General features: G+C 39.2%; 1 protein-coding gene, 1 long non-coding RNA gene and 1 pseudogene across 2 annotated transcripts in view; 2 read left to right on the forward strand and 1 right to left on the reverse strand.

The window, feature by feature from the left end:
• The first annotated feature begins 6,396 nt into the window (after window positions 1-6,396).
• LOC119867210 lies at window positions 6,397-6,745 on the forward strand (annotated as a pseudogene).
• Window positions 6,746-8,084: 1,339 nt separating this feature from the next.
• LOC119867211 lies at window positions 8,085-9,974 on the reverse strand. Its single transcript, XR_005382625.1, has 2 exons — window positions 9,723-9,974; window positions 8,085-8,452 (listed from the first exon to the last, which is right to left on the reverse strand). It is a non-coding gene; the product is annotated as an uncharacterized LOC119867211 (long non-coding RNA).
• Window positions 9,975-10,048: 74 nt separating this feature from the next.
• Window positions 10,049-27,388, forward strand: part of ARSJ (arylsulfatase family member J) — a 79,730-nt gene continuing 62,390 nt past the window's right edge. The window contains 2 exon segments of the mRNA NM_001048116.1: window positions 10,049-10,107; window positions 10,109-10,441. Of these exon segments, the coding sequence (NP_001041581.1) occupies window positions 10,049-10,107; window positions 10,109-10,441 (392 nt within the window).

A 27,388-nucleotide genomic window follows, 5' to 3' on the forward strand; every position in this document is an offset into this window, starting at 1 on the left:
TTATAATCATCTGTCATTGAAATTTCTATATCATTTAAAAGTTAGAAATAGAAGAGTTTGGGCGGCCCGGGTGGCTCAGCGGTTTAGCGACGCCTTCAGCCCAGGGCCTGATCCTGGAGACCCGGGATTGAGTCCCATGTCGGGGTCCCTGCATGGAGCCTGCTTCTCCCTCTGCCTGTGTCTTTGCCTCTCTCTCTCTCTCTCTCTCTCTCTCTCTCTCTCTCTCTCCCTGTCTATCTCTCATTAATAAATAGATAAAATCTTTAAAAAAAAAAGAAATAGAAGAGTTTCCCTACATATATAGTAAATTAAATTTTCTGTTGGGCTTTAACTTCTTTTTCATTTAGCTAATTTCAACTAGATATGTTTTTCTCTTGATATGTGCTATAAGATATGGGTTAGTAAATATTTTTATGTGGTTTTATAATTACTCAATTGTTATGTTCATCATTCTAAATGCTTACTTCCTTTTATGTTGAAAAGTTTATTTTCACATTATTATTTTCTTATAGCATTGGATCAGATTTTGGCCTCTCCTTTCTTTCACTTTAATCAGTATTAAATTATTGTTGTATAGTAAGTTCTATCTGGTTAGGTAGGACCTATATGTCATTTGTTAAGAGCTGATCATGCATATAAGAATAATTCACAAACTGGGAGCTTTCGAACCAACAGTGGAATGAGTCTCAGAGGTATATTCTTATCAGATAATTTATATAGCGACAGTGCAGAGGCAGTTTGTTCTTTACAATGACTGGTTATAATATTACAGTTTTCTTAGTGATAGGGGATAGGTTAAAAGTGGTTACCTTATGCTAATTTTGGAGAACAACTTGTTTCGTCTATGTTACTCTTCTTATAAATATTATCTCACATGTTGAGTTCTGAATTATCATTAGAATAAGGTTTTATTGGAATGACATTACACTGAAAGTTAATTTAGGACAAATGACAACTTAAAACAAGCCTTAATACTGCTTGCAGTGGACAAAAGCTGTTCTATGTGCTTTCAAATATTAACTCATTTAATTCTCAAAAGGACTGTGGTCGATTTAATTACTGACTCCATTACATCACCTCTTCTGGCATCAACAACTTTTTTACAGCCTCATCCTGAGAGGGATGTATTTCCCACCACTTAACTCTGAGCTTAGTTATAAGATTTGCATCACCCAGCAAGAGGTAAGCAGATAAACAGAGTCTGGAGATGTGGCTGCTTGGTATAGCTTGATTTCTTGTGCTTCAGCTATGCCCTGAGATGAATTTGTGTCCATCCCACTGATCGCAGGAGGAGATGGGAAACAGTTGGAGCAGAGCTAGCCCTGCAAATCCTCAAATCCATGAGAATTGTGGATTTTTGTTGCTTTAAGCCTTTGAATTTTGGGGTAGTTTGTTAAAAGCAACATTGTTTGGTGATAAGTAATACGCCACACCATGAAGTAGGTATTATTATCATCCATATTTTACAGATGAGAAAAATGAGGCAAAGAGAGGCTCAGTAACTTATTAGCTAGCAAGTGGGCAGGCAGTATGATTCCACAGGGCATGTTTTTGATCATCATTACAACACTGAGTTCTTAGTTTGGAAAACAGTTTACTCAAAACTGTGTATTCAAATATTTTCAACTCCCAATCTAAATGTATACTTTTCTTTATAAATACTGCACGTGTCTCATCTAGTTCATCTAACATATGATTTGATGATTATCAGTTTCTATTTTGAGTTAAAACCCTGTTTTATTTTCAAACCTACTTTGTTCATCAATACTTCAATATTATAGAGCTCTATCATTATCTATGTTGGTAAATTCAAAGAAAGAAAAAGTTTTACTCAGGTATTTATGGAGACCTTATTCCAATGAATGAACACTTACTATGTTCCTTATCTCACCATCCTCTTCACTCTTTACTTTATTGACCTTTCTCACTTCCTGTTGTGTTAGTTCTCTGGTTCTTAGCTATTTGATATTCTGTTCTCTTATGATGTCCTTCTCTTGTTTTCCATCTTTTTATATAACCACCTGATGTAACTTAACCTTTATTTCACATATAAAATGATAATTATAGCATCTATCTGCATAAGTTGTGAAGAGCACTGGGACAGTTCACAAAAAAGCACTTAGCACTGGGACAGTTCATGAAAAAGCACTTAGCACATAGCTGGCACCATGCCATGACTGATAATGTTTAATAAAAGTTGCTATCTTTGCAGTTATATTTCTCTTGCTATTTCTTGGTTTCCTTATGGGTCCTATTTCATCTTCCCTATCTTTAAATAGTTTTGTCCTAAGCCCCTTTCTCACTTCTTATTCTCCATAGTTCCTTAGGAAATTTTACCCACCTTAACTAGATGTGGATACAATTTTCTCTCCTCCCTTGTTCTCTGAGGTCCGGACCCATATATCCACCTATCTACTGTACTTCCTCCACTGGGATGTGTTTCACATATCTCAAGTTCAACACCAGAGTAATTTTTTCCACCTAGTCCTCAAACCTGCTAGTCCTTTCATGACTTCTACCATTATAAATTGTCATTCAGGCAATTTCCTCCAAACCAGAAACTAGGTATAACCATTTATTCCCCCCTCATTTTTATTCTCCAATCACCAACTTCTATTGGTTTCATCACTCTGTCTTAAAAATTCATATGATTTTTATTCTTATGATTTACATTATTCTTATAGTCTTTTTGATTCACATGATTTTTATAAATCCGTATAGTCCAAGCTTGGGGATATGCTACTTTCTGAATGCCAGATCAGGCACTTACTCTTACTGAGTAGGCTTGACTCTAGATTTCACAGCTATCGAGCCTCATTGAGACCAGATACTGAAACATTCCTGTCTCAGGAGGTCAGTGCCTTAGACCTTTGGCCCATGCCACAGGAAGAATACTACAAATCCTGCCTAAAGGCACCACTATAGATGAACTGGATTCAGAACTTAACTTTTCCTTCCCGTCCTTCCTTTCCAGTGCATCTGAATCCAGCAGTGCCTGCGTGGGCTGGCTATTGCCCCTGTCACTCACTCGTTTAAGCTTTAATACCTTTCCCTTCTTTTTTTGATCCTGTTGGCCTGGCTATATCTCAACTTTATTCTTCCTGCCATCTTATAGAAACTCACTGTTTAGCCCTCAGCTGTTCTGACTCTAGATTTATCCAACCATTTTTTAGCTGTGTTTCCCATATTGTATTTGATAAATGGCACCAATCTCATCCATTAAGTAATCCTATTAAAACTTGATGCTGCAGCTTCTAAGTCAGTGGTTTTTAAAACCCTATACATGCCAGAATCACCTGGAGAGCTTTTCTTAGCATAGATATTCCCAAATTCTGAAATTTTGATTTAGGTCTTGGGTGGAGCTGGGAATTAAAAAAAAAAAAAAAAAAAAGGCCCTAAAGGAATCTGATGAGCAGCCAGGTTTAGAAATTGATATTCTAAACAGAAAACTGCTATGTAAATAATAAAGAATTTTACTTACAATTTAGGCAGTAAGAATGGATTTTAAACTAGTAGAAACTACCAGGTTTTCCCATTGTAAAAATTCTATTTAAAAGTCTGCTTTCAAACATTTGTTTAATGAAAGATCTCTTCTTTGACAGCTCAGACTTTCTGAGTTTCTAATGTCAAAAACCGTGTTACTTTTGGGTAGCTATGTTTACACACTCTTGAAATTTTAGTGTCACTCATATTACTCAAGTTATTACAGCTTATTTCAACAGAGACTTCCCAAGAAAGAGAAGTAATCTTTACTTAACAATTACTAGATCAGCTACTTAACCACCCTAATCAGAGAGCCCTTGTTTCTTCAAACAATAGCTCAAAGCAGTCTTAGTTCTATAGCCTAATAAAGAGTTAGTAATGATGAATACGGAGTTGATTATATAGAATGCATATCAAAATGACTATACTAGGACAAATGTTTCTTTTAGACTGCATGAATATATCCTTGGTGACTATTCCCTCATTTTTAAGTACTTTAATGTACGTATAAATGCAAACAAGCAGCAATGGAGTTTTAAATCTTTTTAATAGTCTATAAATCCCTGGAGTGGCTATTTTCACAACTTTTTAAGCCTACATTTAAAAATTAGAAGTATCTTTTAAGCATCTAAGTACATGTTTTGTTGAAAATAAATGCCTATAAAAGAAAGGAAATAGGGTGGGAGGCATGCTTTCTTACTAAGCAAAAACAAAAACATGCTCTCTTACCAAGCAAAAACAACTTATCTAGGTGTATGCAGTAGTAAGCTAGGGCATTTCTGCCCATGCATACTGGGGGCTATGGAAATGTCTTTATGGTGAGGATTAACATTGATATTTCAAAGAAATATTGTGCAACTATCCATTTTAGTGCTTGTGAATTTCTTAGCTTCTGTATTTACAGATTGGTTGGTTCCTCATATCCACTCCTTCATTCTACCTGCCATCCCTGGGCATCCTCTACCCTTGGTATGTCCCCTAAAGAGCCTCAGGCCACACTGTGGTGCTTTATTCTGATCCTCCTCTCTGATGGTGACCTCCCTGGCAATACATTCTATTATTTCTTTTCTTTTTCCATCACCCAAAGAAGGTCCATATTGGGTCCCTGGTTCCTTTGTCACTTGTTTTCTTCTGAGGTGATTAATTACTCCTTTCCAAACTTTTAACAAATACCCCTATCCCAGAAGATGATGTAATCATAGCATATTTCTTTAACTTAAGGAATATATTGCTGTAGAAATTTCACACCGTGGCAGTTGTGTGATTCTAGTCTTTACTCCCTCAAATCTCTCCCTAAAAATATCCTGGGATATCTTTTCCTATATTTTCATCATGTCTCACTCTTACCAAAAATCTTTAATAGATTCAGTTGCTCTCAGGGTACAATTCAACTCCTCAAATTTTTATGGACTGAAGCCACTTATTTGTAGCTTCTATGTCTATAAATCCATCCCAGAAAGGACCTTAATATGATTTAGTTAAGTACTTTTCCATGTTATGTCCTGTTCAAAGGACCTCACCACTCTTAATGCTCCCCAAATCAGTCCCAGCCCTTCATACCTTTTCAAAGCTTCTCGATATCTGGTATGATCTGAACTTCCTAACATCATTTGTCATACTCTCCCAGTCCAAATTTTTCTCAGCCAATTGGTCTTCTCTTTCCTTTTACCTGAAGTGCCTTTCCTTTAACTTCCTCTCTTCTTTTTTTGTCTTTTAAGATTTTATTTATTTATTCATGAGAGACACACACAGAGAGAGGCAGAGACATAGGCAGAGGGAGAAACAGGCTCCCTATGAGAAGCCCAATGTGGGACTTGATTCCAGGACCCAGGGATCACGACCTGAGCCACAGGCAGAAGCTCAACCACTGAGCCACCCAGATGCCCCAACTTCCTCTCTTCTTTCCCAAATTGTGATTGTCCTTTAAGGTATAGCTTCAGTCCCACCTCCTGATCAAGCCTCACCTGAATAATCAGTCCACACTAATGTTATCCTTAAGCAATTCTATTTCCTCTTTCTCTCTCTTTACTGAATCAAATAGTACCTTTAATTTTTATAATGCCATTCCATAACTAGAAGACTTACATCTAAGCCGAAATAAACCTACAGTGTGGTTCCATAAGTGAAGCTGATGCCTGAACGCCAAAAATGCTGGCTTTAAAGTCAGGAAAAACAGCTAAGTTATAGAGGGTCTTTAACCTGGGATTTCATGAGGACGCTAAAACTACTGCTTACAGTGCATGAAACACAATCCTATAATGAGAAATGCGAAATTTATGTGCTTATAATACCAGTATATGTACAGTAAAGCATAGGGCATTCAACAGCCTCTGATTTCACTCTCAAAGTATTCCTTATGGATGTGGGAATAACCATTATCCATTTCCCACTTTGGCTCGTGTACCCAACCAATGGATTTTCCCTTTGAGTCACATCTCATTTGGTCTGCTGTAGCATGACTATTCTTGTTTCTTGGCTCTTACTACTAATTGCAACTAGTTCTTAGTCTCCCTTAATATTAGTACTGCTTACTCCAGAAATGGCATTTTTCGGGCCAGAATTTTGCCCTTCTGTCCTGAATGTGGAGAACATGCATACCTTCTGTGAAGATTAGAATTCTCTAACTCTGGCAGCTGTGTTGTCTTTCTCTGTGCTGTGTGGCTAGAAAAGATCTTAATGTCCATTTGTAGGAAGATTATCTTTTGAAAAACATGGGGTTTTGAAGACAGACGTATCTGCCACATCTCAGTTTGTTTCCTGTAAAAAAGTGGTAACTGCTTTTACTCAGCAGCCTCTAAGGTGCTCTGTCCTCCCATCTTTCCTCGGAAACTAAGGCCAGGATGGGTGAGGCCCTCACTTCATCCTATGACTTGCACCTTGCCTGGCAGCACCCACTCAGCACTAATCCACACCATGGCCCCCAGCTGGGACCTCACCTGTTTCTACTCAGCCCTCATCCTGCACAACTCAGCCCTCATCCTGCACAACATGGTGACCATCACAGAGAATAAGAGCAATGCCCTCATTAAAGAAGTGGGTGTAAATGTTGAACCTTCTGGTCCAGGCTTGTTTGCCAGGCCCTGGCCAGCGTCAATACCAGGAGAGCCTCATCTACAGTGTAGGAGCAGAAGGACCTGCCCCAGCAGCTGGTACGCCACCAGCAGAAGATCCTGCTCCCTCCACCACTGCTGCCCCAGCTGAGAAGAAAGTGGTAGCAAAGAAAGAAGAATCAGAGGAGTCTGATGATGACATGAGCTTCAGTCTTTTTTTTTTCTTTTATGATTTTATTTATTTATTCATGATAGACACAGAGAGAGAGGCAGAGACACAGGCAGAGGGAGAAGCAGGCTCCATGCAGGGAGCCCGATGCAGGACTTGATCCTGGGTCTCCAGGATCACACCCTGGGCCGAAGGCAGGCGCTAAACCTCTGAGCCACCGAGCGATTCCTGAGCTTCAGTCTTTTTGGCTAAACTTCTTCTGATCTGTTCAATAAAAAGCTAAACTCTTAAAAAAGAGGGGTGGATAACAGAAAATAGCATCTCCCTCAGTTTAAAGGTTACTTCCCTGTGCCACCTCACCCACTAACTGCACCCAGTCTAAGTCAGCTTTCTTCCTTCTAAAATTTCTTTTGATTTTATTCCTTTGCTTCAGAATACTGCAGAATAGTAGAGAACTTTTGGAGTTTGAGATGCTTCATTGATGAGCATATCTATTGCAGTCAACGGTAAGTTCCACAAAAGCAGATGCTGTGGCTGATTTAGTTAACCATTACTTCCCCAGCTACTAGCATTGGCCCAGCTCCCCAGATATTTGTTGAATAGAAGAATACCTCATAAAATTGGAAGAGAAGGAAAAGCAATAAAGTGTGTAAAGCACTATATATATACTATAAGGCAGATGTGGGTGTGCAAGTATTCACTCTTGCTTGAAATCTGAACTGAAAAGGGTCCTCTTTCTTGCAGAGCAACATGGACACTTCCTGTGCTATGTCATTCATTATCCCCAACTAAAGTAGCCCATCTATCTGAATGTCTGTTGACACTCAAGCCCCTTGTTAGGCCTACATAGCTGAGGGCCTTACCACAGTGCTTTCCAAACTCCCAATATTCAGTTCACTCATTACATATTGGTGATTTAACTTACAGAATTGCCAGATCATATTTTCAAGTACGCTCATCTCTCCACAGATTAGTCTCCATAGACTAATCAAAATGGCCTCAGGGAAGAAAATAAACTGGTAGAGGGCTACACATGTTAGCAAAAATAACTGCATGAGGCACACTGCAAATTTCAAAGGTGCTGAGTTTCCATTTTACAAATGTTTTGCCTAGAAACTAAATAGGAACTTTAGCAACAAGAGGAATTAAAAACAAATGGCTAAGTGAAACCTAGATTTATGCATAGGCAATTGGGAGGATCTGGCTTTTTTATGTGCCAGCCCATAGTAGGTGTTCAATAAATAACTTGAATAAATTTTGGGAAAGCAAAAACGTCTCAATGGCTCTTGGCGTTGACTGCCTCCTCTATAGACACCACAAATCCCTTTCCTGACTGAGCAGGGCTTTAAAAACCTGTGACTCTAGTAAAAAGCAGGCATATCTTCACAGTCAGGACAAGCTTTTACAATAGTTTCACTCTACATGGTTAAAAATAATAATAAAACAAAAAAACTGATGCAGTTCCTGGAACTCTTAGATGAGAAATAGTTTCTCTACTGCAAGAGTGCAGACTGGGCTTTCAGTTCTCGAGAATGAAATGCGGAACTCCTCTTCGCCCCTCGTTCTTTGCTGGAGATGCCCGGTGGGTAAATCTGGGGGAGAGGACGGGCGGCCTGGGTGGCGCAGCGGTTTAGCGCCGCCTGCAGCCCAGGGCCTGATCCCGGAGACCTGGGCTCGAGTCCCACGTCGGGCTCCCTGCATGGGGCCTGCTTCTCCCTCTGCCTGTGTCTCCGCCTCTCTCTGTGTGTCTCTATGAATAAATAAATAAAAATCTTTAAAAATTTTCTAAAAAAGAATAAGAGAGGACAACTTCAAGACCTTCACGTAGGGAGAAGCTAACGAGGAAGTCAGCCTGTAAAGGCCAGCAACAGCGAAAGGAGATTCAATTTAAAAACTTGTAGTCGCGACTGTTAAAAAAAAAAAAAAAAAAAAAAAAAAAAAAAGGAGAGAGAGAGAGAGAGAGAGAGGCGGGATAAAAGGAGTAGGAAAAATGGGGAGGGGGGGGGGAGTGGAGGGAAGAAAGCAGCAAAGGAAAACCAGAAGAGCGTTAGGAAGAGTATGCGCTACGCAGTTGTTTCTCGGCTCTTCCTCTCACTCCCTCCAGAAGCTCGAGGAAGTTTGCAAGCGCAGCGGTCGGGATGGGCGGGAGGGCTCCCGGCTTACGGAGCCGCGAGCACTCGCGCCCGCCCGCCTCGCCCCCGGCGACCCGGCCCGCCTGCGCCCTCGCCCGCCGCGGGAGCGCGGCCGCCGGAGCCCGAGAGCCCGAGAGCCCGAGAGCAGCGGGCGCGGCGGACGCCCCGGGCCCCGCACCCCGAGCAGGGCGCGCACCTTCGCGCCGCGGGCCCCGCCGAGCCTCCTCTCCCCCCTCCGCGCGGAAAGGAAAAAGGGAAAGGCCGAACCTCTCAGCCAGGACCGCACCCTCCCGCCTTCCTGGACGAGCTAGCGCCGAAAGTACGGGTCTGCGATTCACGGACACAGGAGCGGGAGGCGGCGGCGGCAAGGAACGGCCGGGGCCAAAACCAAGCTCGGTTGCCGGCACCGCGCGCCCGAGCGTCCGCCGGCTCCGCGGGGGCCGAGGGGGCGCGGCGGGGAGCGGCCACCAGGCCGGGCCGCGCTCCGCCCCCCACGCGCTCCCGCGGCCCGGAGGACCCGGCGCTCCCGCCGCACAGGGTGGTTGCCGTGGAGAGAAGTAGGGGACCGCGCTGGTTTGGGTCCCCCCTCACTTCGCCGCCCGGTGTCGGGGAGATTGGCCGACGCCTTGGAGAGGAGCGGGAGAAGTAGAGAGCCCCGGAAAAGTGGAGGAAAGTGGTCAGGAAGTCGGTCCGCCGCGGGCCGCGGGGTGTCTGCCGGGGTGCGAGCGGGGCGCGGCGGCTCGGCCTCGCGGAGCTTTCCCGGCGAGGGGCCCCCGGAGCGCCCCGACGCGCGCGCGCGCGCCCCCGGCCGCCCCGTCCCCAACCTCCAGGGCGCTCCGGCCACAAAAGCCCCCACCCCCACCCCCTCGGGGATTCCCAATTCCTTACTAGACTTTTCTCCCGAGAACTTTGGGGTGTTGGCATTCACTTTTGGGTGTGCGTGCGCGTGCAAGCTGCTCAGGGGAGCGAGGAGGAGGAAGTGAACTTTGACGGAGAAGAGCGACTGTTTTTCCGACGTCTCGGCGCTCGTGGAAGGCGCAGGCTGTTGCACGTGCTGACAGCCGCGAGCTGGAGCGCAGGACGCCTTTCCGGGTGGAGGCAGCCGCCGCCCGTTCGCTCCCCCCCTCCCGCGTGCATGTGTGCGGCGGCGGCGGCGGCGGCGCGCGGGTCTGCGCGTGGTTCTGCGCGTGGAGCCTCAGCCGCGACCCCAGTGAATGGCCCCCGGGGCCCCTGCGGGGCCTGCGCCTCCGCCGCCAGCCTGGGTCGGGCCGGGAAAGGATGCTAGCGATGGGGGCGCTGGCAGCCGTCTGGGTCCTCAGCCTCCTCACCTACGGTTACCTGTCCTGGGGCCAGGGCTTGGAGGAAGAGGAGGAAGGGCCCTTGCGAGCTCAGTCTGGAGAGATCCCGGAGCCCAGCACAACTGCCACCTCCCAGCCCCATCTCATTTTCATCCTAGCGGATGATCAGGGATTTAGAGATGTGGGTTACCACGGCTCTGAGATAAAGACGCCCACCCTGGACAAGCTCGCGGCCGAAGGAGTTAAACTGGAGAACTACTATGTCCAGCCTATTTGCACACCGTCCAGGAGTCAGTTTATTACTGGAAAGTAAGTGTTACCACTTCCTATATTTGTTCCTTGGAGAAATGTTAAGCATTTAATTGAGACCCAGCTCCTAATTGAAAGGAGTGACAGACAATATGGGAAACGAGTGGATGAATGAAATGTGGGTATTGAGCTGTGGTGAGTATTAAATGGGATGCCCTCTTCATGATCTTGAACGTCTCCTCTCTGGTCTAGTAGCATTTTGCTTATTCTCAGGAGCCCGCTGTGAAGTGCCTGCCCTCCACGTTTTCGAATGAGATCTGGACTTGTAAAGTCTCACCTACCAACCAGATGTCTCCAGAAGGGGTCTCCTTTTCCAAATCTATTTTGGCTTTTGAGCATGCCCAGATTTCTTTCAGGCGTCACAATACAATTCACAAACACCATCGTTGATAAGAAAGGTGTGCAACTCTTGGTTTGTTCTTAAATCTAGAATTGAGTCATCAAAGTCTTAGGTCTTCGCGGACGTAAAAGGGGCCAAAGAAACAGAGGGAAAGCAATGTAAAATCTGCCTACAAATGACTCTCTCTGGGTCTTTGATAGGTAATTTTATCTAACTGGATCAGTGAAGAGGGCCTTGTGTGATTGATTACCAAGGCAGTTCTCAAGTGCAAGGAAATTCAATGATAAATGTTCAACAGGATTCAAATTTCATCTAAAGTTTTCTGCCATTCCTCACGTCTGTGAATTTTCTGTTTAACTCTGAGAGAAATCGGGTTATTTGGGTGCTTAAGGAAAGCATTTTTAATATTGTTGCCTTGCTATATAGCTAACCTGTCACTTAAGGCATTCGCTCATTTTCATATTCTAATTCTATCCTATTAGAATATAGGTCACTGTTGCTGATTTGCACGTCCAAAGTTAGCCTGTGGAACAGAGATAGACTGGGAGGTCTGGAGGTCAAGCTACCACTGGACACAGGTAGAAGAGAAGCCTTAGTGGTTCAGCATATATGTCCTGTGATTTCAGTCTCAGAGAACTCTGCTTCAGTGAAGTTGTTCTTGGAATTGGATCCTATAAAAGTAGCCAGTATCCATTGGAAAAATAAAGATTATTTTGTAAGAATCTCTGTCTTAGAGAGACTTTTGCTTACGGCATGATTTCCATTGCTTAGCAAACTGTCAGAACTTAGCATCACTGCCAGAAAGGAAAAGAAAAAAATCCTGTCCTTTCCTTTCTTGAGGAAGAAAGATTAAAAAAAAAAAGTCTCCGTGTACTTCAGAATCATTTTAAAGGTTATTTGTGGCATCAGAAAGTCAAGGGCATTTGATATTCATGAAAGAGTGGATTTTTGGCTGGAAAATAAGTCCATCTGGTGGCCTGCAGGTCAAGTTGTTCATGTCTAATCCCAACCACTCTTATTTTGGCTTATGAAATAAATGTGTCATAAAAGCTCACTGAACCTCTTCAACTAGTTGAGAAAGTTTAGATTTACTGGGACAGCCAATGGTAGCTGTAAATATGTACGTGAATTATATGAATTTATCTCTCACAGTAGGGCATATGCTTTAAGGCTTTAGTCTCTGAACATTTAGTTCCTAAACATTATTTTTGCACTAATAAAATGTCTAGGTTTTATCTTTTAATCTTTGTTTACTTAACGACGTGAAACAGAAAATGAAGTTAGAAATAATTCCTAACTTTTGTCTCTTTTAATCGAAGATGATATACAATATTGCATTTGTTTTAGACATACAACATATTGATGCAACAACTCTGTACATTATGGTATGCTCATCACAGTGTAGATAATTTTTCTCTTTTGTCAAACCTTGACCCTCTTGTTCTTTCAATGCAATCAGACATCTAATGAAAAGATTTATTCTCCTATTAAAATTTTCTATTCGTGCAACAAATTGTGTAACTTTTATAGACAGAAATTAAAATAGATGCTATAATTTGATTTAAATTCTTATTTGACTAAACAGTTGAAGACATTTTCAGTGCAGTTCTCTTTTTTTTTTTAATTTTTATTTATTTATGATAGGCACACAGTGAGAGAGAGAGAGGCAGAGACACAGGCAGAGGGAGAAGCAGGCTCCATGCACTGGGAGCCCAACGTGGGATTCGATCCCGGGTCTCCAGGATCGCGCCCTGGGCCAAAGGCAGGCGCTAAACCGCTGCGCCACCCAGGGATCCCGCAGTTCTCTTTTTAGACTGAACTTTCCTTTAGATGAATACAAATATAAAAAAGAAAGTAGTTATAGGAGCCTAGTTGTGGACCTAATATTAATTGTGCAGAGCCAGGGATTTTGGTCATTTGTCCTCTCCATGAGCACATGTGTATACTCTCTGGATCTTCTAAACTAAAACAAAACAAAACAAAAACAAAAAGCAATAAAAACCTGACTTATTATGTAAAATATGAAAGGATTCAAATGCTTTCATGTTTATAAAGAAAGTTAAGTGGATTAAAACTGAAGCAATTTTTAGTGCTATTAACAAAACAAGCCTCCTTTTATATTTTGCTGGAGTCAAAATGTAAAAACCTATTCCTTTATACTGCACAAATGTGTAACAAATTCCAGATTTCTCTAATAATTTATTATCATACACGTCTGGCAATGCTGAATATCACACTGTCAGCAAGCATTTACTGTATGCAGATCCCTGTATTGGAGCTCTGAGGAACAAGAGGTAAGCCTTAATCTCTGAATAGTGGCCTTCAAATTCAAGTCTACAAAAATAATCACTCAAAAGCCTAGTTAAAATGCAGATTTCCAGGCCAAACTAGCAATTCAGCTTTAGCAGGTCTGGGGGTGAGCCCAGAAATCAATAGTGATTTAACAAACACCTCATTTCTGATGTTAACATTAATACAAATTAAGGGTATTATTATTAAGTGCTAGCAGCCACTATTCCAGGATAATACATTTTTATCTCATTTCATCTTTATAACACTGTAAGAGATAACTGCTGTTGTTATCTTCATTTTATATAGTTATAGCGAAAAATTTCAAGAGAGGTAGTAAATGCAGGGGTTGCATCCTATGTGTTCAAAGTTGGCGTGGTGATAAAAAGGTAGACTGAGCAAGTGGCTGCCTATGTTTGATTCATTTCAAAGTAATTTTTCTCACTTTTTGTTTTGTTTTTCACAGTTTTAACAAATAAAGACATGGGTAAATGACATCATTTCTTATTAAAAGAGAATATAGTAAAGGCTTCTGGAAGAGAACTAAAAGTTTTCCAAAATTTAGGGGTGCCTGTGTGACTGAGTCAGTTGAGCGTTTCATCCGACTTTTGATTTCCACTCTGGTCATGATCTCAGGGTCATAAAATTGAGCCAGGCATTGGGCTCTGCACTCAGTGTAGAGTCTGCTTGAGGATTCTCTCTCTCTCTCTCTCTCTCTCTCTCTCTCTCCTTGAGGATTCTCTCTCTCTCTCTCTCTCTTCCCCATCTCCCACACACACTCTCTCTCTCAAATAAATAAATCTTAAAAAAAGAAAAAGGTTTTGCAAATTTAGACATGCATTTTATGCAGACTTTAAAGTAGGAAAAATTGGCAATCTGAACTGCATTTATATTTTTGCAATAATTTTAGTTTTTGACTATTTTGTTATTGATTTTTCTACCTGAAATATCATGCTTTTTTAAAAAAAAATATTTCATTTATTTATTCATGAGAGACCCAAAGAGAGAGAGGCAGACACATAGGCAGAGGGAGAAGCAGGCTCCATCCAGGGAGCCTGATGTGGGACACAATCCAGGGACTCCAGGATCACGCCCTTGGGTGGAAGGCAGACGCTCAACCTCTGAGCCACCCAGGGATCCCCTTGAAATACCATGTTGATCTCCTTGAAATACCTTTATAAAGCAAAGGTAACTCAAATGTGTATTTGTAACAGGATATTTGATAAATTCATTTGTGTTAAAACAACCCCTGCTTCTTGCTGAGGGTAATCACTCTCCCAACTTCTAACACCTCAGGTTAATTTTTGGCTTTTTTTGAACCGTATTTTAATGGAATTATAGAAAATGTACTCTTTCATGTCTGACTTCTTTCTCTTAACATGTTTGTAAAACTTTTCCATGTTATTGCCTGTAGATATAATTCATTCATCCTCACTACTGACCAGTGTTCTTCTGTATAAATATAATACAATTAATTTATCCATTCTACCGTTGACAGACATTAGGGTAGTTTCAAGTGTTGGGCCATTATGAATACTGCTGCCATGAATGTATTTGTATGTGCTTGTTGATGAACATATGTATATGTTTCTCTTGGATAACCATCAAGAACTTTGATTGCTGGGTTATGGGAAAGTGTGTTTTCATTTGCTGTAGCTGCTGCCCAACAGTTTCCCAAAGTGATTCCACCAGTTTACACTCTTATCAACACACACTCTTAGCAGTGTATGGAGAGTTGTATTTGTTTCACATCTTTGTCAACATTTGATATTTTCTTCTTCAATTTACTCATTCTGGTTGTTATGCCCTGGTATACTATCATGGATTAAATTTGCATGTCTCTGATGACTAATGAAGTTGAGTATCTTTTTGTATTTTTATGACTACTTGAATTTTCCCTTTTAAGAGATATTTATTTAAGTCTTTGCCTATTTTCTCATTAGGTGATTGTTCTTCCTTATTGATTTGTGGTAATTATTTATATGTTCTGTTTCTTTGTCAGATATTTGTACTGCAGATGTCTTCTTCCATTCTGTGGCTTACTTTTTCACTCTTAATAGTGTTTTTTGATGAGCAGAAGGTTTTAATTTTATTGTAGTCAAAATAATTATCTTTTTCTTCTTCTGTCCTACTTAAGATATCTTTGACTAAATCAAGATCATGACAGTGGTCTTTTTTTCCTAAATGTTTTATTGTTTTATTTTTATATTTAGATCTATAATTCATCTGAAATTAATTTTCTCTTATGATATGTCAGGGTTCAAGATTATTTTTTTTCCATGTGTACCTCCATTTGGCCCACACTATTTATTAAAAAGACCATACTCTATCTACACTGTAGTGTCACTTTTTCATAAATCAGAAAAATGTAGATGTTTGGGTCTATTTCCTGGACTCTGTTCTGTTCCATTAGTCTCTTTGTCTATCCTTGTGCCAATAATACATTCTTAACTATTAGTTTTATAATATTGATATCTGGAATGTAAGTTCTCGTACTTGTTCTCCTTCAAAATTGCCTTAGCTCTTCTTTAATAGTTCATTCATTTTAATATAAAAGAAGGGAAAATATGGATGTACAAATGCAAATAAGTTGGAAGATTCGGTTTTGGAGTATGGAGTAGTTCTTTTTTGAATTATTCTACTTTCAAAGTGAAATAACAAATGAGGTCATTAGCTGAGAATAAAGATCTGGAGGTTTAAATACAGAAATAGAAAATATTCCTCCAGGAGAATGAGAAAGTGAATTAAGTAGAGAAATGCTATACAAAAACAGGGCATTCAACTGAGCCCACTTGAGATTTGTGGTCATAAATTTAAACAGAGACAAGTCATAATTTGTTTGTTTTTCTTGTGCCATGGCCAGGTGCTGTGCAGAAGAAGCGTCATTGAAGAGGTAGATTCAACTAGATTTGGGGCTTTGCCAAATGAATTAAATAGAACCATGGACTCTAAATTGTCAAGGAAAAGGGGAAGACAATAAGAGGTTTATGTTCTCTAAGAAATTATCAGGGTCAATGAATTGACTATCTGGCTGGGGTTGAAGTGAGGACACTATAATAAACTTGGAATGCTAGATAGATAATGGTAGTTGGAGAAGTGCGTGCTTAGAATCAAAATTGTGTGAGTGGTACAGTTTTGGGCAATTACAGGGGAATGGATGCTAAGGTGAAATAGAAGAAAACATCTTCAGAAATGAGGAAGGCAACATTTTAGAAGGGCAAGGTGTTAGATCACTTCAGTGTACATTAAAATCATTAACAACAATGGGAGAAGCAGTATTGAAGAGGATGGTGAACCAAGTGGTGGAATCATTTATGACTGGGAGGTAAGGGGCAGGGTTTGGAAGTGGGTGGGTAAGGGAGTAAAACAGAAGAAATAGTCTATAGTCTGCTACTTTGCTTTTCAAAAGAGTTAGGCTTTTAAAAAAGACAAGAGCCAAAAATGCCAAAAGTGCAAGTGAAGAACTAGGAGGACACTCATCCGTGCTTCAGGCTCTGTGATAATGGGGTAGGGGTAAAAGAACAGCCCCAAATTGAGAGGATATCAGGGATGCCCAGCAATCAACTAAAACAAGAAGGTGGGAAGAAAGTCCAAGAAAGAGAGGAGGTCATAGTAAATTTTGCCAATGACAGATTTTCAGTAACAAAAGTCTTCTTGGCAAGGGTTAGGGAGTTAGTAGCAGAGAGGGGTTGATGTAGAGTAGAGATGTACAGAGATATATGGAGATTAGAACCTGAATGAAAGAAGATACATTGGGAAGATTGAAGTTAGAGCGAAAACATAAGTGGCGTTGAAAGGCATGGTACAAGTTTTTTCCAGATGATCTCCAAGGAAATGATGTGTTCAGTTTTAATTATGGTCTCATTCTGGAAATTGACTGAGCTCCTGACCCTTCATCACCAACTACTGCAGCCATACTGTGTACAGTCAGGCATACTGTCAGGAGCCCTGGGACCTCATTTGGTCCAGGAAGAGAGGATCCATATAGGCCTTGTCTGTATCCTGCAATGGGCTGTACAGGCAGGGAAACATGTCTTTTAGGAGTTTACAAACTATTTTTTCTGGATATGAAATTATCAATTAACAATTATTTTAGTGTTGAAAACTCTGAAAAAGTAATTGAATTCTTTTAGCCACTCTCACAGAGAAAGATTCAAGGACACTAAGGGGATTAGGATTTGACTATTCCATTTCATAGGCATGTGGGTACATATACACATTTCCCCTCCACTTCTATCGTAAACATAACATCGTCATGCATGCTTTCTCTTCCATCCACTTCTTTTATCCAAAGCCTGATTTTAAGTAGTGTTCTATACACTGAGAGTACACAATAAATATCAGTTGCTAAGAGTTCACTTATTGCATTTGTAAATATTTAGTTAATGCATAAACATCTAGAGAAATGTTTATGGTTAGAAGTTTAGAAGAAACAATTTTTTTCCAAGGCTCACTTTAGCTTTGGGAAATGAATATAACAACAAATGGAGAGGATGGCTTTAAAGCCTCACATATCCATTTCAAAAAGAACAGCTCTGTTGAGGAGACCATTCAACAAATAGCTGCCTATTCCTGTTTGACCTCATGGGTTTTTCTGACAGTAGAATCATGGTCAAGTAAGCTATTGGCACACTCTTGTGATCAAAGTCCCTAATTTTAAATGAGTCTTTTAAAAAAGATTCCCTTTGAAATGAACCTCTATTCAGGTAATCCTGGATGAGTTTCCTGAGTGGCTGTTCTGAAAGCTGGAAATTTATCCAGGTGTGGAGAGTTGAGAACATTTTGTTTCATCCAAATGACCTCTCCCAGAGATCAAAGGTGGTAGAAGCAAAAGACTCAGAGCCCCTGCTTCTAATATGAGCTCAGTATGAAAGCCTCTTTTATTTAAAAGTTTGGTTTCATTCAGATTTTGTCTCACAGCAATATTCCAGAATTAATTCCACTGTAATCTTTTTCTGTATTTCACTTTGATATAATTAGAATATGTTGCAATGTTCTTTTATCCTTCTAGATAGTAAATAATCCCGGTAGTGTTACCTCTTTGAGACCATCATTCCCCTGTGTGCTCAATGGCAAAAAAAAGACTTTTTACCTCTAATCATTTACTCCTTCTGTCTTCTAATTTGCCCAGCATATTTGCTTTACTCAGACATGACTCTCATTACATCACCAGCCTTAGTAAACATGCTCCCTGGTTCGCCACTGACTACCACAGAATGGGAAAAGAAATTGTTTACTGACACTTATTGTGCCATTCACTTTTCAAACATCCTGTCATTTGATCTTCGCACCTTCATTGAGGTGAAATATTTTTATTATTTTGGAAAATATTTATGAGATGTTTAATAAATGTCTTCCTTCCATGGACCATATATAAAAGTTATAGAGAAATATCTAAATTGATCACACAGCTTGTAAGCAGCAGAGCCTGTATTTAAACCTGAATTTGTGTGGCTTCAAAAAGACCACTGGTGTTTTCATCCCCTCATTCTGCCCAATACGAAAAGTGTAAGCACCTTTGTCCAGTCTGTAAAAAAGTTTTTAGCTGTGTTTTCTCCTCTCAACCTTCACACTCCCCTCCTGCAAAAAGGATGATTCATTGTTTCTTGAACACATTCCACACTTCACTTTCTTCCTCCTTTTGCCCATACAGTTTCCACTCCTTGGAATTCATGCCCTATCTCTCTTTGCCCAAATGCTAGCTGCTCAGACTCACCTAAAATGCTATCCATCCTGTACAGCTTTCCATGATTCCTTATCCAGAAAGAATTTATTCCAGTGATGACCTTTCATAATTCTTTCTATTACTGTCTTACTACGCATGATTTCCACGTCATTCATAGCTGTCACTGGCCCTCATACCTCCCTTGCCAGTCCTCAGAGCAGACTCTGATTTATAATCTCCCATGAATCTCACAGTGTTTCGTACTAATAGGCAGTAAGTATACATGTGAAGAATGAACGAATGAATGAATGAATAGATGAATGATTATGTATGTCCCTCTGACAGGCAATGTGATAGAGCAGAATAGCATAGAATTTATAGTGAGGAAAATCTCACTATAAATTGATTCAGTGTTGATTCAGTGAACAAATTCCTGACTGTGTTATCCTGAATAAGTAGTTTAATCTAAGACTCCGTGGTTTCACTATGGAATAAGGATATTATTTGTATTACCAACCTTAAATTGAGGAAATTTGTGAAAACAGTTCAAAAATTTTTAAAGATTTTCATAGCTTTTAAGTAAAAATTCTTTTAAATTTAGAGCTACGGCTCCATAATTTTCAACCATATACAAACTTTAAAGGAACTGTTTGTTCTTTTTAAAAGTTTTCTGTGATACAGTCCTATCTCTTTTCCAATTTCAATTGATCAGTGAAAAGAGTTGAAATTAAATCCCATATGTTTTAATTTCTATACACAGATTTTTTTTTTTCACATGATATTGTTAGTTCTGAGATGTTCAGGAAGGTTATTGGGGCTTTTTTTTTTTTTTTTCAATTTCTGTACTTGGAGATTGTGTTATTGTCCTTGTGCTGGAAGAATCTGAATGAACTCTATAAGCTTGTGACTACTGAAAGCAAATGCATATTTAAACAATGACATTAAGAGTATAACATACTAAATGAGAATAAATGAAAATAGGGTAATGAAAAGGCCAGTGATTAATTACTTCAAATCCTTCAATCAACAATAGCGTTAAAATTTTATTGAATATCATTAACACCTCTCATTCAAATTTGAATATCAGTTCACCCTAGGGACTACCATTCAGCAGGTACTCAATAAATAGTTTTGAATTAAGATGTTGCTCTTGGCTTCATGGGAATTGGAATTTTATATGCTCTATGACCGCTATTTCAGTCACACACACCCCCCCCCCCAAGTGATTGTATTGCCTGCAGCATCTGCCTCGAACACTAGGACCTGGTGAAATTTCAACACTGTTGAAATCATATCACTCCCTTGGTCATAATCTTTTAGCAACTGCCTTGACCTGTAGGCTAAAGTCCCATTCTATAAAGAAATCCCTAAGCATTTCTATATTAGAACCTTCAACATATGGCTTCTGATAGGTTCTGGGGCAATCTCCTAACACGTTCCGATTTATATATTTTCTGGATTGTCATCGCCAAGGTACTTGTACTTTCCCACAAGGGCTATGCCCTCAACTTCCCTGTTTCCGTATAAGCAGGTTTCTCTTACTAGAATATCACTTATTCTCTTCATTGCATCTCTCCAGACCCTCTACTACCTTCATCTCCAATCTTTCTCTGACCACTTTCTTACCTCACACCAGGCAGAGTCAACTGTAATCTTCTCTGTCCCTACAGCTCTCCTCTTTATGTTTTTATAATATTTGTAATGATTTATGTACCTATTTCCTCTCAATTCCAAAATGTACAAACTTCTGCTTTTTAAAAATTTTTATTTTATTTATCTAAGAGAGAGAGAAAGAGAGAGAGAGAGCAGGGGAGGGGAAGAGGGAGAGAGAATCTCAAGCAGATTCCACACTGAGCAGAGAGCCCAAAGTGGGGCTCGACATCACAAACCTGAGATCATGACCTGAGCTGAAAGAGTCAGACGCTTAACTGATTGAGCTACTCAGATGCCCCTAAACTGTAAACTTCTTACAACATAGTTTTTTTTTTGAAAAAACATATCCTATTGATTAAAAGGAAGAATCCTGTAAGACATCAGACACATAACTTAAGTTTTATATGCCTCATTTCCTCATGGGAAAATGGCCATGATAATTATATATAAAACCTTGATAATCTTGGTTATTATCTTCATGCTGGACTTTAAGCTATCCCACAAATAGTGAATGTTGATAAGCAGACACTCAATAAATATTTCTTCAATGATTGTACTGAATCAAGTGAAAAGGTCTTAATGAGAAGATATTCAAAAATATGTTAAGTGATTTATGGGTGACGTACATGAGTTTATTCTAAATTTTAGGAGTTTCCATATTTTTCAATGATTAGTACTGTGGCTTAAAATTTTAAAGGAATGTTACAATTTAAAAATTGTCAACATCTGCATCACCATTGCTGATCAACTGAGATTTGATACTATATTTCATAAAGTTAGGTGGACGTAAATATTTAGATTGGTAACATTTTAACAATTGTTCAAGTGTAATTTTAAACTTTATCATGTTCACAGAAAGCAGCGATGTTAAGTGGAAGTTATTTGAGAAGCAGTGTGCAATGTGGAAAGAACAGTAGGCATAGAGTTGAAGACCTGGGTCTAAATGCCAGTTTTCACCTATGGTGAAACCTTTGGTAGGTTACTTCATGCCGTTGAGTCTCCTCATCAAATGAGAGTATAGGAACTAATTCTCAGGTTTGGTTATCATATTAAATGAGACCATGTTGGTGAAAGCACATAGAATATTGCCTGACATATAATATAGATGCTCAATACATTCTAGTTTTAAGTTTGAATTCTACAGGGCATTTATTTTGAACAAAAAAGGAAAAATTTTTTCTGAAGTCTCAACTACTGTTTTAATTTTTTTTTAAAGTAAAAGATTTTATTTATCTATTCATGAGAGACACAGAGAAAGAGAGGCAGAGACATAGGCAGAGGGAGAAGTAGGCTCCATGCAGGGAGCCCAAGGTGGGACTCCATCCCGGGACTCCAGGATCATGCGCTGAGCCAAAAGCACTCAAACACTGAGCCACCCAGGCATCCCTACTCTTTTAATTTTTTTCCAAAGTAGGGATGTGTACAGCCTTACCAAAAATTGTGACAATACTCACAAACCTTTTGCAAACGTTTACTTTATATAGGCTTTATACACCTTTTCTTGAGTATGATATGATATGACAGCCAACATACAGATAGAATTCTTAGAATTCAAAGGGGTGTCACACATAATTTTTTTCCAACCCCTTCACTTTATGACAATGAATAGGACTCTTCTTTCCACTGACTAAACAAAATCAATAATATCACATCTCTATTATAATACCAACACCAATCTGCCAACCACTTTGGCCTAGTAAGAGACAAGCCAGAAGATATTCACTAGGTCATTGTCCCCTTACTGAGGAGATATATTAATGTGCTTTTCTCAATATTTGGTTGTTCTCAGACTTGATTGGAGAGGTTAAGGGAACCAGATTTGGATGAGAAAGAGGCTAAGGAAACTAACTGGACCCTATGGGAGTTCTGGATTGTTCTGTGCACAGTGTCCAAACAGGCTTTGTGAGCATGGTTTGGCAACATTTTATGTCCAATAAGGTCCACCCAAGAGGTACACATAGCAGAAAGAACATAAGTGGCAATCAATACTTGAGTAAATCCACGACCACAAATCCAAAATAGGCACTCAAAAGTGCCCAGTGATTTTTTTTAACTTCCTCTAGTATGTGTTCCATTCTTTAGAACTACTATTTCAAAATTTCTCATCTCCTCAGACTGACAATATCCTCTAATCAGCTCATTATCTTATTTCAAAATTCCATTGACAGAAGCAATAATGAATAATCTATGCCATAATATTAATGTATACTATAAATTATCTATAATTTTAACATTTTTAACACATCTGTAATTTATCAGAAATTTATAAAAAGATTTGCCATAATCTTGGATCTGAAGACCTCAAAAATTTTTAAATTGTTTTATCAGACATTAAAAAATTATCTTTGGGGTTAAATATTTTAAGATTAAAGACTGTGTTATATCCTTTGAACACAGCAGGTTCTTGCAAAGAATAAGGCTATCATAAAAGAATGTGAACTGAGTGTATCAGACTCATCAGATTAAGTCTTTTTTAGTTTAGGGCACATGGATGGCTTAATTGGATAAGCATGACTCTTGATTTTGGCTCAAGTCATGATCTCAGGGTTGTGAGATCTAGCCCATGTCAGGCTCCCCACTGGGCATTGAGCTTGCTTAAGATTCTGTTTCCCTCTGCCCCTCCCCACCATAGGGAAAATTTTGTTAGTTTAGAAATTATTTAACACACTTGAAAATATAAGCTCAAATACTTGAAATCAGTTGTCATTTGTTTGTTTATTTATTTTCTGGTTTGGTTCTAGTTTGTCTTTCAGTGCTCTGATGTGTAATTTAATCGTAAATTTTTCTAAATAAAAGATTTAGTTGAAGATAAAATCTTGGGAATAGAGATATATCATTTATTTGACACAACAATTGTTAAAAAATATATGTATGTATGTATATATATTATCCTATAATATACATTCTCTAATTTGTCTATGTATGAATATTTCTCCTTCTCCCAATATGTATATAGGCTTCATAACTCAGGGGTAATTATTATTATCCACATTTTATATATGAAGAAATCAAGCTCATAGAAGTAAAATATTTTGGCCAAGATACCATAATAAGTAATAAGGCTAGAATTCCAACCCTAACACTATGATTGTTCTATTATACTACTCTGATTGTTGACAAGGTGGGGTTTAGTATAGCTGCATACCTACTCTTTAAAGTAGAAATCAATAAATACCTTATTCTTGCAAAGCCACAATAGGCTAAAATAGAGCCTTTCTAAAAAGCAGGAACTAATTTTCAAACTGGCTTTCCCATACAATTTGGGGAAATTGGAATAAGTTCTTATTATTCATTTGTTTCATATCTAAATTAAGGATGACACTATTAGTTTACCTTTCAAAATTTGTAATACTTATATTATTAATCAAACTACACTTTCTCATATTGAGAGGAAACAAAGAACTTAAATGGTCCACAAGGGATTTAAAATATAATCCCAGCTCTATTTTTGTTACTATGTTTTGAAGCAATAGTGTTTAGTGCCTGGTAAAAGGTTTTGTTTAAATTCAACTTTGAGAAGTTTTAAGGAATTTTTTCATATGTACTGTTGACCCTAACCTCTTAAATATTAACAGTTAGACATTTAGAATTGTAAGATGTACATGATAGTGCAATGCATAAGAATCACCTGGAGAATTTGTTAAAAATTTCATTCCTCTAGGCTCCACCCAGAAATTTTGTTTTAGAAGTTTCTGGGTGGTGCCTGAAATTCTTCATTTTCAGTAAACAGCCTGATGATAATGAAGTTGCTGGTCTGGGGACCACAATGAGTACTGAGTTATACTGCAATACAGTTTTCACCTCTAAAGCTCCATGACTGTTTATTACCATCTTTACTTCTTTATTTTTTAACCACCATTTAACACCCACTCTATGCATAAGACTGTTTAATTTAAATGCCATCCAAGGAGCAAGTGCAGTTAATTCATGTGGCTTTCTTTATATCCTCTACAGTTGAAGGCTTGTTTCAGGTTACATAGATCTGGCTCCTGGAAGAGAGAGAGCTTCTCTATTAAGGTGCTTCTGCTCTCCTACAAAATGAATGATAAAAAGATTCCTATTTTGGGCAAAGTAATTGGCTCAAGACCAAAAGCAACTGAATTTCTGAGAGCTAAATCATGAAATTAAAGGTGTTAAGAAATACAGATATTTTAGTACATTGTTCTCTTTTAGAACCTTTACCACAATGCCGACTTAGAGAAAATGGACATTTATTTCGAGGTCTTGTTTAAATCCATAAATTAAGAATTTGACCTAGTTTGCATCAGTTTCAGGATGAATAAAGATATATCTTGATTTTGTAAAGTGTTGTAGCTGGTCTGAATTAGCTGAGGAATACCTTTAAATGAAATTGGGTCATTTGGTTCAGTAGTCAGATTTGCTAAAATAAAGCAGTGATTTGACTTTAACAATAGAACTTCCCAGATTCTCTTTTCTGATATGGCTCTGAATAACTGCAGATGCCAAAATAACAAAACAAAATAAGTAAATAATTTAAAATCGAGTTTTTTAAAAAAAATTTTTAGGACAATGTTAAGCCTCAGCACAAATCTATGAGGAAGGTAAATGTTAATATTTCTCAGAAGTCTTCCAAGGTTAAATGCATACCCTTAGAAGTTCTGTAGAGGAGAAACCTATACATTGACTAGCTTGTCACACTCATGTGTAAACCTTCATGAAGCTTTCCATTACCAGTTAATGGTTTCTGAGGTTATCACCCTTGATTTCATTGGGTTTTTTATTTTTATTTCTCTGATTTCTCTGAAATTCATTCAGCATTCATTCATTCAACATTGAGCAACTGCTCTTTGCCAGATACTGTTCGAGGCACTGGGAAACGTAGCAGTCAACACAACCTACAAAAATCCCTGTTATCCTGACTTTTATATTTTAGTGCAAGGAGATACAAATAAGTGAAATATAGAGAATACTAGAGGACATCATGCTCTGTGAAGAACAATACAGCAGGAAAGGGGATGAGAGTTAAGAGGGCAATATTATGGAGGTCACAGAAGGCCTCATTAAGAAAGGAAGTGAAAGAGAGAGTCTTGTATATTACTGCTCCAGGCAGGCAGAACAGTAAATGCATTGGCCCTGTGGTAGGAGCACCTTTGATGTGTTCAAGTACCATTAAGAAGGCCGACTAGCTAGACTGATCAGAGGGAGGACAGGGGAGAGTAAGTGGAGGTGGGGTCAAGGTGGTTAAAGAAGCCAGATTCTGTAGTGCCATGCAGGCCTAGGCAGGACACAGACTTTCACTGTGAGCAAAATGGGAGCCATGGAAGGCTTAGAGTGGAGAGGTGACAAGACCTAACTTAGTTTTAACTGAATTGCTTTGGTGCTTGTGTTGAGGCTAGATTGTAGATGTAAGGTTTGCAGCAGGAAGACTTGGCCCTGAAATCATCCATTAACCTAGGGGGAGATTACAGGCTTGGAGAGGAGTGATGGAAAGCAGTAGGCTCTGAGTATATTCCACAGGTAGGCAGACAAAATATTTTTATGGACTATAGATAGATAGGTTGGGAGGAAAAAGAGGAGTTGAGATGTCAGGAGTTGACCCTGACAATGTCAAGGTCATTCATTCTGCTATTAGCAGAAAAAAAAAATGTGCTCATTCAAAAGCAGGTAAAGTTACTACTGATTACAAATCACAGGACCGCTTTCAGCAAATACATTTTATACTTCAAAGCCCACCAATAAATTAGAGCCTTTGTATTTTTTTATTTAGCAATATGGTCCAGGGAAGAGCATAGTAGGTAGGGTTAGAAGATCTGAATTTGAATTCTAGCTCAGCCAGTTAACTACTAACATTTCAACGGAAAGATAAAGCAGCACAGGGGAATGTGGAGGAGGTGGCTATGTCAGGGCAAGAACCGGGGCTTGCATTCTTGTTTGGCCCCAGAGACCCAGAATGACAAATTCGCTATTCCCATCACTTTGCCACCTCAGACTTGCAGACACAAACCCTGCACATTATTAGTACAGTACCCATTATTAGTATTAGAGTTGCTCAGATGGTTGCTGAAAAAAGGAAACCCACAAGCACAGCCAATGTATAAACTGGACATTCCTCTCCATTGTCATTACACTGAAAATGTTGCTACTTGAGACGGATTAAATGTCAAGTGTATACACCACAAACACACATACATACTATGTGCATGTTTCTCCCTTTCTCTTGGATTAATGTCAAAGCCAAAGAGTCTGAGTGACACTTGGTGGTTGATTCTTCACCTGCATTTATGGAGTTATGACTTTTAAGGATTTATTTCTGGTAAGAATTTTTTTTTTTTTAATTTGAGGTATGGCTTATTTTGTTTCTTAGTTTAAAAATGGCTAAAAGTAGAACATCTGCTTTTATATTTAGAAAACAGTCGCTTTAAAAAACTTTTCCACATTGACAATCTCTTCTTTTTGTTCTCTGAGTTAATAAAATTGTTCTCTAAACAATTTATGAACCACTCTGGGTAAGTTGTATCACTGCTTCTGTGTTGCTTTCTGGGCCAAAGAGTTAACAGCTGCACAGATACAGAGACAAGCTTTAATGAGATGAATGTTTGTGTCAGTGCATTCATTCATTACCCCCTGGTATTGATATCGAAAGGTCCGCCCTCCATCTGACATGACAGTGAGCCCAAACTTTCTCTTTCTTGGATTTTGAAGGACATGCGTTGTCAACAATTTTATACTGAAGCAAAAGAAATTTTTAAAATTATTTCTTAAAGAACACTGAATCTCAATCTTTTACAATCTCAAATTTCTCCTCAAAATCTCTTCATTTTAAGTATTTGTGGCTAACTTTAGTGAAGCCATGCTGTCCTGTCCTGTAAGTTACCTTACTTCCCGAGTGCTGAGGCTTTTCTGGGTAGGAGTAGGGCAGTAGTGTCACGCCTCCAGATGTCTATGCAGGAGCCACACAGTTCCTGCTTTGTCTCAGGGCTTCCTTTTGACCTGGAGGAGCTAGCCAGTTCACAGATTTTCTGCCACATGTAAATTGATT

The sequence above is a fragment of the Canis lupus genome, chromosome 32, assembly GCF_011100685.1.
Source record: "Canis lupus familiaris isolate Mischka breed German Shepherd chromosome 32, alternate assembly UU_Cfam_GSD_1.0, whole genome shotgun sequence".
Taxonomy (NCBI): domain Eukaryota; kingdom Metazoa; phylum Chordata; class Mammalia; order Carnivora; family Canidae; genus Canis; species Canis lupus.